Source organism: Otolemur garnettii, unplaced genomic scaffold, assembly GCF_000181295.1.
Source record: "Otolemur garnettii isolate 467f Iridium unplaced genomic scaffold, OtoGar3 scaffold00051, whole genome shotgun sequence".
Classification (NCBI taxonomy): Eukaryota; Metazoa; Chordata; class Mammalia; order Primates; family Galagidae; genus Otolemur; species Otolemur garnettii.
In genome coordinates, this window is record NW_003852446.1 from 9,478,891 (window position 1) to 9,495,028 (window position 16,138).

General features: G+C 39.3%; 1 protein-coding gene across 1 annotated transcript in view; it reads left to right on the forward strand.

The window, feature by feature from the left end:
- Positions 1 to 11,679, forward strand: part of EIF2S3 (eukaryotic translation initiation factor 2 subunit gamma) — a 29,378-nt gene extending 17,699 nt beyond the window's left edge. The window contains exons 9-11 of the mRNA XM_023514351.1: positions 695 to 864; positions 4,791 to 4,963; positions 11,182 to 11,679. Coding sequence (XP_023370119.1) covers positions 695 to 864; positions 4,791 to 4,963; positions 11,182 to 11,245 — 407 coding nt within the window. The 3' untranslated portion in view covers positions 11,246 to 11,679. The remainder of the gene's footprint in view (positions 1 to 694; positions 865 to 4,790; positions 4,964 to 11,181) is intronic.
- Positions 11,680 to 16,138: the final 4,459 nt, after the last annotated feature.

Sequence of the window (16,138 nt, forward strand, 5' to 3'; positions counted from 1 at the left end):
AAAAAAAAAAACAAAACATTTTACCAATTTGCTTCATGTATTCTTTCCCTTCCTTCCCTCAAGATATAAAGGTAAAAATAAAATAGAACCTCCATAGTTGACTACCTCCTTAAGGTGACCTAATTTTTATAGATTGGACATGGATCACATGCACATATCAGTATAGTTGGCCTACTTCTTTATGTTGACCACTTCTGTATATTGACCAATTTGTTACAGTCCCTTGGGTGGTCAACTTAAAGAAGTTCTACAGTATTTTGAAGTGGCTTACAGGAATCTCATGCAGTCTTTAGTTAGTTTAAACCATCTTTTTTATCCTTCCAAGAGGAAAGTGGCGTGCAAATATTCTGCAAACTACTCATTATGAATTTTGTATCTTTTCAGTCTTCATTAGGGATATTTAAACTCATTTTGAATTAGGTTATTATTTGCCCTTTGTTTAAAATTTAAATCAAGAGAATCTTTCTGTCCTCAATTGCCTGATCAACCCATGATTTTGCAATTCTATTTCTTCAGATAAAACAAGCATTTTTAATGCCTACGTAACTATTGTATGAGTATAAAAAATACAAGTATGTATTAAAATGTTTAGATATATGCTGTGTTTGTTTGTTTTACTAAGCTCTTGGGTAAGTAATTTATAGGTGTTTTAGGAAATCAAACGTTAGACTATATACATTTTATTTTATATTAGGAGTTGGAACAAAAATTGACCCCACTTTATGCCGGGCTGACAGAATGGTGGGTCAGGTACTTGGTGCAGTTGGAGCTTTACCTGAAATCTTCACAGAATTGGAAATTTCCTATTTCCTACTCAGACGGCTTCTAGGCGTACGCACTGAAGGAGACAAGAAAGCAGCAAAGGTAAGTGCTTCTTATAATTCCTGTTTCAAAAAAAAGTAACAAATGGTGATGTTAAAACTAGTTTTGAGTAAGAAAAGTTAAATAAGTTAGTGTTCCCTCAAATTTAGAACTTCTATATGGCAATCAGTTTAAAGTTCAGAAAAAATAAACAGGAAAAGGTATTTTTGTCATGCATGACAAAGACATGATATTTCCAATATCCATATGATTTTTTTTTTTAATGTCACAGTAAGACTAGGTTGGTAGAGATGGGAAATTGCTGACACCTAGTGTTGGCAAGGATGTAGGAAAATAGGTTATGCTTTTTTTTTTTTTTTTGGTTATGGTTTTAAGAAAGTATAAATTGGGAATATGTTTTGAGACGTATTTGGTGATATTTGTGAGCATTTTAAACGTGCCAACACCCTATCCCAGCAAATGTTGCTGTAGTGTTTTTTAGTATTGTTTTTTTAAATAGTGTAATATTTATCATGGGACTGACTATTCAGTGGAAAATGTACCACTTTAAAGTTATACAAGGGAACTTGTATAAGTTTATGGAAAAGTGGAATTAAAAGATAAAAATTATAAATTTTAATTCTCAACATAAGCTCCATCAAGGTCAAGACACTTGTATGTGATGACAGCCATTTAGTTCATCCCTAAAGAACTGAGGTTCCTGGGAATTTAACCATGGCAATGCAGTCTTCTTTATATTAATTGAAGAAAAATAGATACCCTTTAACGATTTTTAAGATTGGAAAACAAAAAGTCAGAAGCCAAATTGGGACTGTAAAGTAGGCTGAGCATAATGGATAACATCTATAATTCTAGTACTCTGGGAGGCCAAGACGGGAGGATCACTTGAAGTCAGAAGTTTGAGCAAGACTCCACCAAAAATAGGAAAAATTAACTGGATGTGCTGGTGGAACAACTGTAGTCCTAGCTACTCAGGAGCCTAAGTAAAGCAGGGGGATTGATCGCCTGAGCCCAGGTGTTTGAGGTTGCAGTGAACTATTGATACTGAAATTTTGGAATTTCACTCTTCAGTAAGTTTTTGGTCTCAGTGATTCCAAGAATGAATCCGAGGACCACAGATCAGTGGTAAGACAGGATTTATTTACAGAAAAGAATACAGAAGTGCCAGAGCTCCCAGCAGAGAGAGAAAACTGGAGTCAGGAGAGAAAAGTGTTCTCTCTCCCTCTCTGTCTGTCTCTAGGCTCTTTGTCTAGGGGTAGATAATAGTTGCATGGGGCCCTGGATAGTTAGATTTTTAGTAGATTTAGCGGGGTAGCATTAAGCGTGTCTGTGAGGTCTGTCTGTCTGTCTGGAACAACATGTTACATTTAGAGTGTCTGGGACATCTGTCTGTCTGGAACAACATGTTACATTTAGCGTGTCTGGGACATCCTGTCTGTCTGGAACAACGTGTTACATTTAGCATGTCTGGGACATCTGTCTGGGTTGCAAATTAATGGCTACAATCCCTTTCAGTCCCAGGCCTAGGAAATGGGGACCCCCAGCCTACCCTCCAGCTTGCTGGTTCTTCTGCTCGCTGCCACTGCACCAACATTGCCAAGGTGGAGGCAGCTGGTCTGTGCCCCCCAGCTCCACGAGCTGACTGGGATGCCACTTGTCCTGTATCACTATCATGATGCCACTGTACTACTATACTCTATCTGGGGCAGTAGAGATTTCATGAGCATTTTTCTGCTCAAGCTTCAGCTAATTTTGTCAAAACACTCTCGTAATAAGCAAGTGTCATTGTTTTTTGGTACTCCAGAAAGTCAACAAGCAAAATACCTTGACCATCCCAAAAACTGTTACTATGGCCTTTGATCCTGATCGGTCCACAGTTGATTGCTTTGACTGGACCACATCCACCTCTTGGTAGACATTGCTTTGTCTTTAGGGTCATACTGGGAAAACCATGTTTCATTAACTCTTCAAAGAAATCCTTCAGGATTTTAATTCCACTTATATAAAATTTTCATTGAAAGCTCTGCTCTTGGCTCAGCACCTGTGGCTTGAGTGGCTAAGGCACCAACCACATACACTTGAGCTGGTGGGTTCGAGTCCAGCCCGGGCCTGCCAAACAACAATGATGGCTGCAACCAAAAAATAGCCAGGTGTTGTGGTAGGCGCCTATAGTCCCAGCTACTTGGGAAGCGGAGGCAGGAGAATCGCTTAAGCCCGGGAGTTGGAGGTTGCCGTGAGCTGTGATGCCACTTTACCCAGAGTGACAGCTTGAAGCTCTGTCTCAAAAAAAAAAAGAAAGAAAGTTCTGCTCTTGTCTGTAGCTGATTTGGGCACAACAGTTTTGGGTATCCATCGAGTAGAAAGTTTGCTCAATTTTAATTTTTCAGTCAGGACTATGGAAGCTAGACCAGTTAAGATGCATATGGTGTTGGATGTTATTTCTGCTGTTAATCACTGATTCTCTTTAATTAGTCCATGAACAAGATTAATTTTTTCCTTGCAAATTGATGTGGATGATCTGCTACTGCAGGCTTCATCTTCATTGCCTCAGCTCTTCTCAAAACTACTTACCTGTTTGCGAACAGCTGATATCTTTAGAGCATTGTTCCCATAAACTTTTCAAAGAACATTATTTGGTGTTTGTTCTTGCTTCATGTTTAGCAGAATTCGTGTTGGTCCAATAGAGTCTCTTTTCAAATTGGTGTATTATCCTTCTTAGTGTCTCAAACTAGATCCTTTTCAGACATATTATAACAAGTTAGTATGAGTTTGAATTTTTTTTCTTTTTTTTTTTTGAGACAGTCAGACTTTGTCACTCTTGGTAGAATGCTGTGGCATCATAGCTCACAGTAACCTCAAATTCCTGGCCTCAAGCAATTCTCTTGCCTCAGCCTCCCGAGTAGCTGGGACTACAGGTACCCGCCACAAAGCCTGGCTATTTTTAGAGACGAGTTCTTGCTCTTGCTCAGGTTGGTCTCGAACCCGTGAGCTCAGACAGTCTGCCTGCCTTTGCTTCCCAGAGTGCTAGGATTACAGGCGTGAGCCACCGTGCCTGGCTATGAGTTTGTTTTGGTACAAAGAAATTTTTGAAATCCATGCATACTTTTTTCATAATTTCATTTTCGATGAACTTTCTGAAGATCTCTTATATATTGACATAGAAAGAGCTCAAAGTTACATTAAACTAGGAGCAAGAAACAAGTGATAGAAGAATTACAGAATTCTTATCAGTGTAATACTGGGCTTTCTGTCTAAAAATGTAAGATTCTCATGGTAAAAAATTCACACAGCACAAATAAAATGTCATAAAAAGTTGTTTTTGTGAGAAAATGATAAGGAAAGAAGTTTTAACTATGAGGCACATGCCCATAAAACTTCAGGTTTGTCATATTTGTGAAAATTCCTTTAATTCCTTTTGGTTTTTCATCTGGCTTTTAATAAAAATATGATGCTATTAAAACAACGATCTGTATTTAGTTGGGTATTAGGCTGTAAATGGGGCAAACAGCCATAATAGAAATAGCTTAATTAATTCACTTAATATTCAAAACAACCATGTATGGTGTTAGCCAATTTTGCAGAGGGTGAGAGAGTTCCATAAATATGAAATTGACTTTCAGAACCACCTTATTGACTCTTATGTAGCTATTGTCCTGCCCTCCCCTGCTTTTCCCCCTCCAGAAATTGTGTACATCATCTCTACTATACAACTTCTTCACAATTATTAAGTTTCTGTGCTATGGTTACTAGCTTATTTCTTAAAGGTATATCTTGTGTAAATTCAGTGGGTACCAAATAAACCTTGTATTTGCCACCTTTAGGCTATTTATAGTTAAAATCCCTATACCAAGAAATTGTTGTAGAATTTTTTCTTTTATAATTAGCTTATTTCCAGAAGTATTTCATTCTCTCTTATTTTTAGAAAGCATCTTCTTGGGGGTTTATTTTTCCCAAATTTATTTTCCTAGGTGCAAAAGCTGTCTAAGAATGAAGTGCTCATGGTGAACATAGGATCTCTGTCAACAGGAGGGAGAGTTAGTGCGGTCAAGGCGGATTTGGGCAAAATTGTTTTGACTAATCCTGTGTGCACAGAAGTAGGAGAAAAAATTGCACTTAGCCGAAGAGTTGAAAAACACTGGCGGTAAGTTTATTATTAGCCTTTGCCACTGTCTGATAAAAACACACAATTTCAGCTGGGTGTAGTGGCTCATTCCTTTAATCCTAGCCCTCTGGGAGGCCGAGGCGAGTGGATTGCCTGAGCTCAGGAGTTTGAGACCAACCTGAGCAAGAGTTTCTATTAAAAATAGAAAAGCTAGCCGGGTATTATGGCAGGCACCTGGAGTCCTAGCTACTTAGGAGGCTGATACAGGGAGGTTGCTTGAGCCCAAGAGTTTAAGGTTGTTGTGAGCTAGAATATCATGGCACTCTACCCAGGACACAGAGTGTCCTTAAGTTCTTGGTGCACACATTTTTTCGAACACAACAGTTATTGTGTCTTTCACTCTCAACTGGTTATGTGGATGGCTCTGAAAACTATACGTCTAGCCTTGATTTATAGTCTCATACTTTAGTCCAAATACAGTTGGCATTCTTTCCTCTTAGGCACAGCCGATGCAAAAAAGCAGTAAATTTGGGTTCAGTATTTCTGGGTTTTTTTTTTTTTTTGGCTGGGGCTGGGTTTGAACCCACCACCTTCAGCATATGGGACTGGTGCCCTACCCTTTTGAGCCACAGGCGCCGCCCGTTATTTTTTTTTTTTTAACCACATATTTTAATAAGAATATGTTTATTTTGCAAGTAATTTTTAATTCTTTAGCTACAGTGTCCCTACATTTTTACATGACCATAATTTTATTTTTATAATTTTTAAACATCAGTCACAAAATTTGTAAAAGGTTAAAAAGGTAGGGCGGCACCTGTGGCCTAAAGGAGTAGGGTGCCAGCCCCATATACCAGAGGTGGTGGGTTCAAACCCAGCCCCAGCCAAAAACTGCCAAAAAAAAAAAAAAAGTTAAAAGAGTAAAAGGACATTCTTTGCTCTGAATAATATCACATTCTATTTAACTTAAAGATTATTTGTCTTTTAAATATCAAAAGATAGGTGGAGCCTGTAGCTCAGTGGGTAGGGCACTGGCCACATACACCAAGGCTGGCCAGTTCAAACCCAGCCTGAGCCAGCTAAAACAACAATGACAATTGCAAAAAAATAGCCAGGCATTGTGGTGGGTGCCTGTAGTCGCAGCTATTTTGGAGGCTAAGGCAAGAGAACTCTTGAGCCCAAGAGTTTGAAGTTGCTATGAGCTGTGATGCCACGGCACTCTACCGAGGGTGACAACTTAAAACTCTTGTCCCACAAAAAAAAAAAAAAAAAAGTTGAAGCTGCTGGGGGTCACATTTGTTTGTAGGTCCCAAAGTAGCCCTGAGGTCTGGATAAGAAAATATCTTTTATAAACTCTTAACAAAACTCTCACCTCAAAATTAAAGACTACAAAATATATACAATTATTAATATATCTGTATTCAACATCTTTATAATATCTAGACCATTATGGGACTTTTAGAAATGACAATGAAAATAGGTTTACATTCAGAAAACAGAGCTTACACCAAGCTGATGTGTGTAAGCCTGTGTGTAAGTCTGTTCAAGTCTTAAACTACCATCAAGTCACCATAGTTAAAAACACAGGTCCCCAGAAACCCAGCAAATGCCAAGCAGAACAACTGCAAAAAGAAATCTCAGTGAGAGCTCGGCGCCTGTGGCTCAAGCGGCTAAGGCACCAGCCACATACACCTAAGGTGGCGAGTTCGAATCCGGCCCGCCAAAACAACAGTGACAGCTGCAACCAAAAAATAGCTGGGTGTTGTGGCAGGCGCCTGTGGTCCCAGCTACTTGGGAGGCTAAGGCAGGAGAATCGCTTGTGCCCAGGAGTTGGGAGGTTGCTGTGAGCTGTGATGCCATGGCACTCTACCCAGGGGGATAGCTTGAGGCTCTGTCTTTAAAAAAAAAAGAAAAAGAAATCTCAGTGAGATTAGCCTTTACTGCTCATGTGAAAAGGGGGGGGGATTAGTCAAAATCCCTAGGACACCCCAAAGGCTCGCAGGGCTGCTGGTTACATTTTTGGGTCTGTAGCAGCCTTTTACAGTTTCCATCAAGTGTATCCATAGCTGTCCAGCTCTAAACCAGCTTCTAGAAGGTTGGCTCAAAAACTGGTGTGGGGCAGTGCCTGTGGCTCAAAGGAGTGGGGCACTGGCCCCGTATGCTGGAAGTGGTGGGTTCAAGCCTCAATTACTATGTTCCAAAACTTGATAAAGCATTAGATCAGCACAGAACACTGCTCTGCCTGGGAATTTTTCTCATCTTTTACTTTGGAAATAATTCATACTAAATGGGAGAATTGCATTGTACAAAAAAAGTCTTATATGTCCTTTTCCTAGACCACACACACGCATACATTTCTTTACATATATAAACTTTTTTTCTGAGCCATTTGAAGAGTAGGTTCTTGATTTCATGCTCCTTTTATCATGCTCCTTGATTTCTTAATGCTTCAGTGCGTATTTTCCAAAAAAGAATATTCTTACATAACTGCTTGAAGAAATTTATCACTGATAAAGTATTGAAATCTATGTCCATATTTCAGTTTTGTCACTTATCTTGATAGTGTTGCTTATGTCCCTCCAATCTGGAATCATGCATTTCATTTAGTGTCATGTCTCTTTGATCACTAATTTGGAAGTTCTTCAGCCTTTCTTTTCTTTTTTTTTTTTAATTTATTTTATTTGTTTATTGAGACAGCCTTTCTTTGTCACCCTTGGTAGAGTGATATGCATCATAGCTCACAGCAACCTCAAACTCTTGGGCTCAAGTGATCCTCTTGCTTTAGCTTCCTGAGTAGCTGAGACTATAGGTGCCTGCCACAACAGCTGACTCGTTTTTCTGTTTGTAATAGAGATGGGGGTCTCAGATGTGCTCAGGGTGGTCTCTAACTCTTGAGTTCAAGGTATCCTCCCACCTCAGCCTCTGGAGTAGTGGGGACTATAGGCACTGGCCACAGTGCCAGATATTTTTAGAGATGGGGTCTCACTTATTGCTCCGGCTGGTCTCCAACTCCTGAGTTCAAGCAATCCACCCACCTTGGCCTCCCAGAGTGCTAGGATTACAGGCATGAGCCACCACACCTGGCCCAGCCTTTCTTGGTCTTATTTGATTACCTGAGCTCACGAGTTTGAGACCAGCCTGAGCCAGAGCAAGATCTTGTCTCTTAAAAAAAAAAAAGCCCAGGTGTTGTGGCAGGGGCCTGTAGTCCCAGCTACTCAGGAGGCTAAGGCAAGAGTATTGCTTATGCCCAAGAATTTGAGGTTGCTGTGAGCTGTGATGCCATAGCACTTTACCAAGGGCAACAAAGTGAAACTCTGTCAAAAAAAAAAGATTAGATTCAGGTTATGTATTCTTCGCTAGAGTACTTAGATAGGTCGTGGTTTCCTTCTTGGAGAATCACAACCAGAGGCACATGGTATCTGACTGCTACTCCTTGTTAAGGTTCATTCTGATTACGTGGTCAAGGTATTGTCCAGTTTCTCCACTATATAGTTAATTCTTTTTAACTTTGCAACTAATGAGTAATCTGTGAGGAGACCTTTGGAGCCTATGCAAATAGCCTGCTGGTCATTAAATCCCACCCTCCTGGATTTAGCATCCACTTGATGATTCTTGTCTGAATTGCACTTGAGTATAATGATTACAGAGTTAAAGCACCTCAACAGATCACAATGCCTCTGCCTGCTTCACCACCCCACATTTATCATTTGGCATTCTTTTTTTGTTATTACCTATCTAGTTATATAATGGATTTATTCACTAGGTTGTGATCCATTACTGTCCTTTATTTTGAAGTATAAATTCTTAGAAGATTTGGCCAATGGAGATCCTTCAAGCTGGCTCCTGTATCTTTTTTTTTTTTTTTTTAATACTATTTTTCTGGCACAAGCTGTTCCAGGCTAGTCTTGGACCTTCCCTGCTCTAGTTTTAGAATTGGCCATTTCTTTAAGGAGCCTTGTTTTCTTTTTGTAGGAAATGGTAATGAAGATCTGCGTGCTAGGTGTGCTTATTGCTCGTAGGGTGCTCTTGCTTTGAGGTCTTTAGAATGGATAGAGCTACATACACATACTCATCTTTGCCTACTCGCTCTTTTGCTCTTTCCCAGGTTAGTTCCTGAGTCTGCCCCTTCCTAGTCCTTACCACCATCATTTTAACAATGACTGGGAAAGACTTCTAGTTTGCCTCTTGCTTTGTTACTTTAAGAGCTCAGCCAAAATTTATCTTTATTAAACATGTTCAACATGCTGTGCTTAATAATTATTTCTAGTAGCTTTTCACTATTTTCTGGTACTTGGGACTTTTCTCAAAGCCTCCTTCAACCTGTTTAACCTTTTTTCCTGCTTTGTTATATATAAACTCTCTGAATTAGACTGTGTCCTGATTGTCCCCATAATTATTTAAATCACCCTCGGCTCTCTGTTCGTTCTTCACTACCTACTTTCTTTATTAAGACTTCCTTGATACTCTGTCCTATGATGATGTCTCATCACTTATAGGTCAGAAGATTGATCTCAATTATTACTCTGTAATTTTAAAACAGTTAAATTTTTTGTTTGTCTCTTAAGTAGTTCTGCCTTGTGATGATTTATGCCTGTTTGATTTTACTCTGTAGTGTGATTATCTGTTTGCTATTAGAGACTTACAGATTTCCAGTGTATTTTAAAATAGGTTTTGATAATAAACTTTCCAAAACTCTCAACATGGAATGTATTGTCACTTAGTTTAAATGGCACATTTCCTAGATTCAAACAGATTTTAAAACAAAGAATCTTTTTGTGTCTGCCCACTAATAGTATAAGAGGTGGTTTTTACACTGTTTATGTGGGATTATTCTAGCAACTACAGTTAAGGTAGCAGTATCCAGCCGTGTTCTTTGAAAGAGGAAACAAAGGTCCCTTTATTATGTAGAATAATCTGTTTATGTACTATATGTTCTCCTCTTACTTTCCTTTATCAGCTAAAGTCATTCTAAGGCATTGTGGGCTGGGTATTGTGGCAGGCACCTGTAGTGCCTGCTACTCAGGAGGCTAAGGCATGAAGATCACTTGAGCCCAAGAGTTTGAGATTGGTATGAGCTATGGTGCCACAGCATTCTACCTAGGGTGACTGAGTGAGATTGTCTCAAAAGGAAAATAAAATAAAAGTATTGTGATCTTTTGAGGTGCTATGAATGGAAGGAAAGCATTTTTCCAGGAGAAAAGGCTAGAGAATGAGGTTTTTGTTTTTGTTTTTTTTTGAGACAGAGCCTCAAGCTGTCCCCCTGGGTAGAGTGCTGTGACATCACAGCTCATAGCAACCTCCAACTCCTGGGCTCAAGCAAGTCTCCTGCCTCTGCCTCCCAAGTAGCTGGGACTACAGGCGTTTGCCACAACGCCCAGCTATTTTTTGGTTGCAGCCATCGTTGTTTGGCGGCCCAGACTGGATTCGAACCTGCCACTTCAGGTGTATGTGGTTGGCGCCTTAGCCACTTGAGCCACAGGTGCCAAGCCAAGAATGAGGTTTTTAAAAAAAAATCAGACTGGGGGTGGTGCCTGTGGTTCGAAAGAGTAGGGCGCCGGCCCCATATGCTGGAGGTGGTGAGTTCAAACCCAGCCCCGGCCAAAAAATAAAAATCAGACTGGGGTGGTGCCTGTGACTCAAAGGAGTAGGGCGCTGACCTCATATGCTGGAGGTGGCGGGTTCAAACCCAGCCCTGGCCAAAAAAAAATAAAATAAAATAATTCTCTGGGGCGGCTCAAAAGGGTAAGGCACTGGCCTCATATGCCAGAAGTGTTGGGTTCAAACCCAGTCTTTTCAAAAAAAATATCTGACTGATGGGCAGTGCATGTGGCTCATAGGAGTAGGGCGCCAACCCCATATGCCAGAGGTGGCAAGTTCAAACCCAGCCCTGGCCAAAAACTACAAAAAGAAAAAAAAAATCAGACTGAAGTGGTTTGTGTATTGTCATGATTCCTTAGTAAACTGAAGGGCCCTTGGGTGGTTCTGAAGGGGTAGTTATGTTTTGATAGAGTGAAGATGAACATATTTATGGTAGCAACTTTTTGTTTTCCCTGTTATTCATGGCAGCCAGAGCCCTAGTTCTAAGACATAGTTTGATCTAAGAAGGTAGCATGGGCTGTCTTTATGGAGGAATAAGGCTTTGAGAATAAATTTGGATTTAGATTAGAGAAGCTAGGCAAATAAAACAAGTTCTATCATATGGTTGTGTGGTAATGATAATGAAATGGATGTAAAATTCATGATTTCTTTTCATTTTGCAGTTTAATTGGTTGGGGTCAGATAAGAAGAGGAGTGACAATCAAGCCAACAGTAGATGACGACTGAAGAATCACAGTTAAATAATACATTTGGATGGAGTTGGGATTTCTCTTAACCTAGGGGTATATTTTCAAAGTAATATTAGGAAATTTATTTCACAGCTCATTACCTTAATAGGTAGCTAGCTGTAAGATTATCCTCATTTTTTGATGAAAAAATCAAAACCTCTGGTATTAAAATAGGACCTATAATAAATATGAAAATTGGCACAACGTTGCATTCAATCTACATGTTAGCAGAAAGTAAGCATTCTCAAATGTCTGATTTATAATGTCAACACAGGTTCGAAATGAAATCATTTCCTACGCCAATCTTTGCTATGGCATACACACATGCCGTTGAACCTGTTTGAAATAAAGATTGTTGTTTTTTTCATGTTCCGTCTTTAAGTAGCTCTAGGCTGAAGGACTGTTGTACTATTAAAAACTTGAAGACACAAATTCTCCTAGAAAACCAGCTCCCTTTTGTTTGGCCCCGTATTTTATTTTGCTTTATCTTTGAAGTTTTGAGTCAAAAGGAAATTAATAGGTTCAAATTGTTCTTCAAAGCATGAGTGCTCATTCCCATAAACTGTTCTTTCCCTTTCCCTATGATGCCCTGATGCATTGTTTATGCCTGAAACCTAATCGCCTTGCCTTCCTGGAAAATACTGTTATAACAGGTTTTTAATGTGTTTTCTTAACTGTTTAATCAATAATGATCATGACATACATTCTCATGTTCGTAATCTATGGACCTTTCAAAAGCTCAATCTATGGATGCTTTCAAAAGATGTTAGAGAGCAGAGAGTGACTCCTTTTGATTTTTAACTTATGTTCCATGTCCCTCCACTTTTCTTGTGCTCTTCTTTTTATTTTATTTATTTATGTTTTTTGCTTCATAAAAGATTCTGTTGAGCAGTGATTCCCAGCTCTGGCTGACATGGAATTGGTAGAAAAAGTGGAGGGGGCAGGCCCAGTGATTCACACCTATAATCCTAGCACTCTGGGAGGCTGAGGCAAGTGGATTGATTGAGTTCGAGACCAGCCTGACCAAACTAAACCCTGTCTCTATAAATAGAAAAAACTAGCTGGGCATTGTAGCAGGCATCTGTAGTCCCAGTTACTCGGGAGGCTGCGGTAAGAGGATTGTTTGAGCCCAAGACTTTGAGGTTGCTGTGAGCTATAACACAACAGCACTCAACCCCCAGGGCACCTGAGTGAGACTCTGTATCAAAAAAAAAAAGGCTTGGCGCCTGTAGTCCCAGTTACTTGAGAGGCGGAGGCAGGAAAATCGCATGAGCCCAGGAGTTGGAGGTTGCTGTGAGCTGTGATGCCACAGCACTCTACCCAGGGCGACAACTTGAGGCTCTGTCTCAAAAAAAAAAGACTTGGCGTCCATAGCTCAGTGGTTAGGGCACTAGCCATATACTCCAAGGTGTGGGTTCCAACCTGGCCTGGGCCTGCTAAACAGCAATGACAACTGCAACAGAAAAATAGCCGGGTGTTGTGGCAGGCACCTATAATCCCAGCTACTTGGGAGGCTTAATCAAGAGAATCACTTAAGCCCAAGAATTTGAGGTTGCTGTGAGCTGTGATGCCATGGCACTATACTGAGGGCGACATAATGAGACTCTGTCTCAAAAAAAAAAAAAAGACCCACGCAGATTCTGAATTGACTTGTAGAGCCAGGCAGTGATTTCCCCCCTCCCTCCAAAGACAGAGTCTCACTTGGTTGCCCTTGGCAGAGTGCTATGCCATCATATCTTACAGCAACCTCAAACTCTTGGGCTTAGGTGATCCTCTTGCCTCAGCCTCCCAAGTAGCTGGGATTACAGGCACCCGCTGCAATGCCTGGCCGTTTTTTTTTTTGGCCAGGGCAGGGTTTGAACCCACCACCTCCAGCATATGGGGCTGGTGCCTTACTCCTTTGAGCCACAGGTGCTGCCCAATGCCCGGCTATTTTTAGAGATGGGGTCTCATTCTTGCTCAGGCTGGTCTCAAACTCCTCAGCTCAGGCAATCCACCCACCTCAGCCTCCCAAAGTGCTAGGACTACAGGTGTGAGCCACCATGCCTGGGCAGGCATTGATATTTTTAAAAACTCCCTTACACTGAGAAATAAGTTTAGAGATTTGAGAAGTAGATATATTAAATAACAGAATCTTACTGGGTTTTGTCAGTCTGATAGTACTTTTCAGTTTGCTTTTCTTAAATTAGCATTGACATAGGATTTGATGCCACAGTTATCATATTGTGCTCTTTTGGACATTGAAGCTGCCTTGTAGAAGTTTAGAAACTGGCTGCGGGTCGTTATTTAAGTTGATATGTTTTAGGGAAACATATTAATGTTTTATATCTATTTACTTGGTGGACTTTGAAGGGTTGTGTTGTAGCCTGAGGAACACATTTAAATAAAACAAGGTTCTAGGTAAGGGAATTGCTTGAGCCCAAGAGTTTGAGGTTGCTATGAGCTGTGACGCTACAGCACTCTACTGAGGATGACAAAGTAAGACGCTTATCTTTAAAAGAAAAAAAAAGGTTCTAAACCAAACATTAATTTTATATTTAACACATCCCCATGTGTTTTGTAAGCACTTCCTACAGGAAATTCTAGAGTAAAACCAAAAATACTGACTGAATTTATTATACAAGGTATCCTGTTATACAAGACATAATTAATCTCATGTCTAATTAATTTCATGTCAGAATTGGAACCAGAAATCTCTTGTAATTAATGTCAAACATCCACATGAATGTCAACAAATTTGCAAAGCACTATGCTGAATGTAATGGGTGTATACAGATAAGAAAACAATGGACATTATTTTCGTAGAATTTGAAGACAATGCAGTGATCTTTAGTAAAAGATATACCTGATTGAGATGCCTATAATGCAACATTTCTGATGAAAGTATATTGCACATATAAATTCTCTTGGCTGAACTGTAAAGGTATTTTCAAAATCTGACCAGTTCTTAGCACCCTAGTGAAAGCCACCCGTCACTGTTACCTGGTTGGACTAGCTCTTCTAACTCCTCCCTGCTTCTGTGTTTCCCCCTGCTGTAGTATTTTCTTAACACAGTAGTCAGAGTTACCCTGTTTGTAAGAGAATACTATGTACAACTCTGTGAGAATAAACTGTGAAGTTAGTCTCAGAAATGATGGGTAGAAAGACAGTCTAGCTGTGGCATCATCCAAATGGTTTCCAGGCTGATCTAGAAAGCCGGGTGTGTTTTACTCCTGTGTAACCTCTAAAGATGATATGTATTATGTGTGTGTGCTTGTTTTTGCAGAGGAAAAAGAACTTTAATAAGAATGTGCAAATAGCTGTACTCATAAAACTTCTGAAATCCCATTTTTAGAAAAATGATATGGTGATTCTTCCAGTGAAATTGATGCTTTTCTGGAAATGTGTAATTTTTTAAAATTATCAGATAGGAAGCAGATACTCCTAGGAGATTTATAACTATGAAACAGGTTATTAAAATACTACACCTGTAAAAATCTCCACAGACTTAATACACGTTCTGCCCAATTTTAAGGAATAGCTAATTCCTAATGTTACTAAAATTGCTCCAGAATATAGGAAAAGAAAGGAGGGGGAGATATCCTTATTCATTTTTCAAGATTATTATATTTCTGCTACTCAGATCTGGAGAGAAAACTACAAACAAAACTGAAGATCATTTTCCACATATCTGGAAGTAAAATGTATACAAAATTCAATCCAGCAATGTACTAAAAGAATGATACATTCTTGTATATACACAGGTGTTTTATAGGTTGAACAAAAGTACTTTGGAGATGTATTTGATAGAATTCACAGTAATATTTAAAACATAGATGATGTAAAGAAGGGAACTTTATGGACTTGATGTGGTGTACTAAGCAAAGTATAAGCATAACCATTGTTTTTAATGATGAAACATTGGAGTACAATAGTGTAGCATAATGCCACAGGTGAGGTGAAAATTTCAGTTCGGTAAAATATGGGTTATTTTTAGGTTAATAATTTGAATGAAATTCCCAGGGTGGAAAGCAATCATGAATTATACCAGAATTCATATTGTATGGTTTTTCTGTGTTCTCATTAAGGTCTGAAACAATGTCACCTACTGAAGTTCTACAACATTGTTACCTGGGTTTAGCATATGAGATGTAAATACAGTAGAACCTCCATAGTCGACCACCTCCTTGAGTTAACCTGGTTTTCATAGACTAGACGTGCACCACATGTACTTGATGGAAGTCCCTTATGTTAACCACCTCTGTATATTGACCAGTTTGTTAAAGTCCCTTTGGTCATCAACTTATAGAGGTTCTACTGTATTGGGAATGTAAAAGAATGTTTTTTACAAGGTATAAAATTTTCTACCTAGAAAATACAACCCAGAAATTGAAAAACAAACTGGTAAGAGTTAAGTAATGTGACAGTTAAACATGCAAAATTATTAGTTTATGTATTCATTACATACAAATCAAAATGCAATGGATATTAACCATCCAGGTGTACATTTAATAAGAATATGCAAGATATGTATGAATGAAGCTAACATTTTGCTAAAGAACAGAATAGGAGATGCAAATAATAAAGATAATCTTGGGTGGGAACATTCAATATTGTACAGATGACTGTGCCTCCCATTTTTTCCTACAAGTTCATTGCAATAGTGATCAAAATTTTAGTAAGGCTTTTAAAAACTTGTGAAGCTGATAATAAAGATTTGGAAATGTAAGTTCCCAAGAATAGGATATAAACATTTGCAAAACATTGTGGTTGGCTAGTAAACCTAACACATTTTAGAACATAGAAAGCCACAGTATTTATAAAAAGTATGGTGTTGGCTCAGCGCCTATAGCTCAACCGGCTAAGGCGCCAGCCACATACACCTAAGGTGGCGGGTTCGAATCCCCAGCCC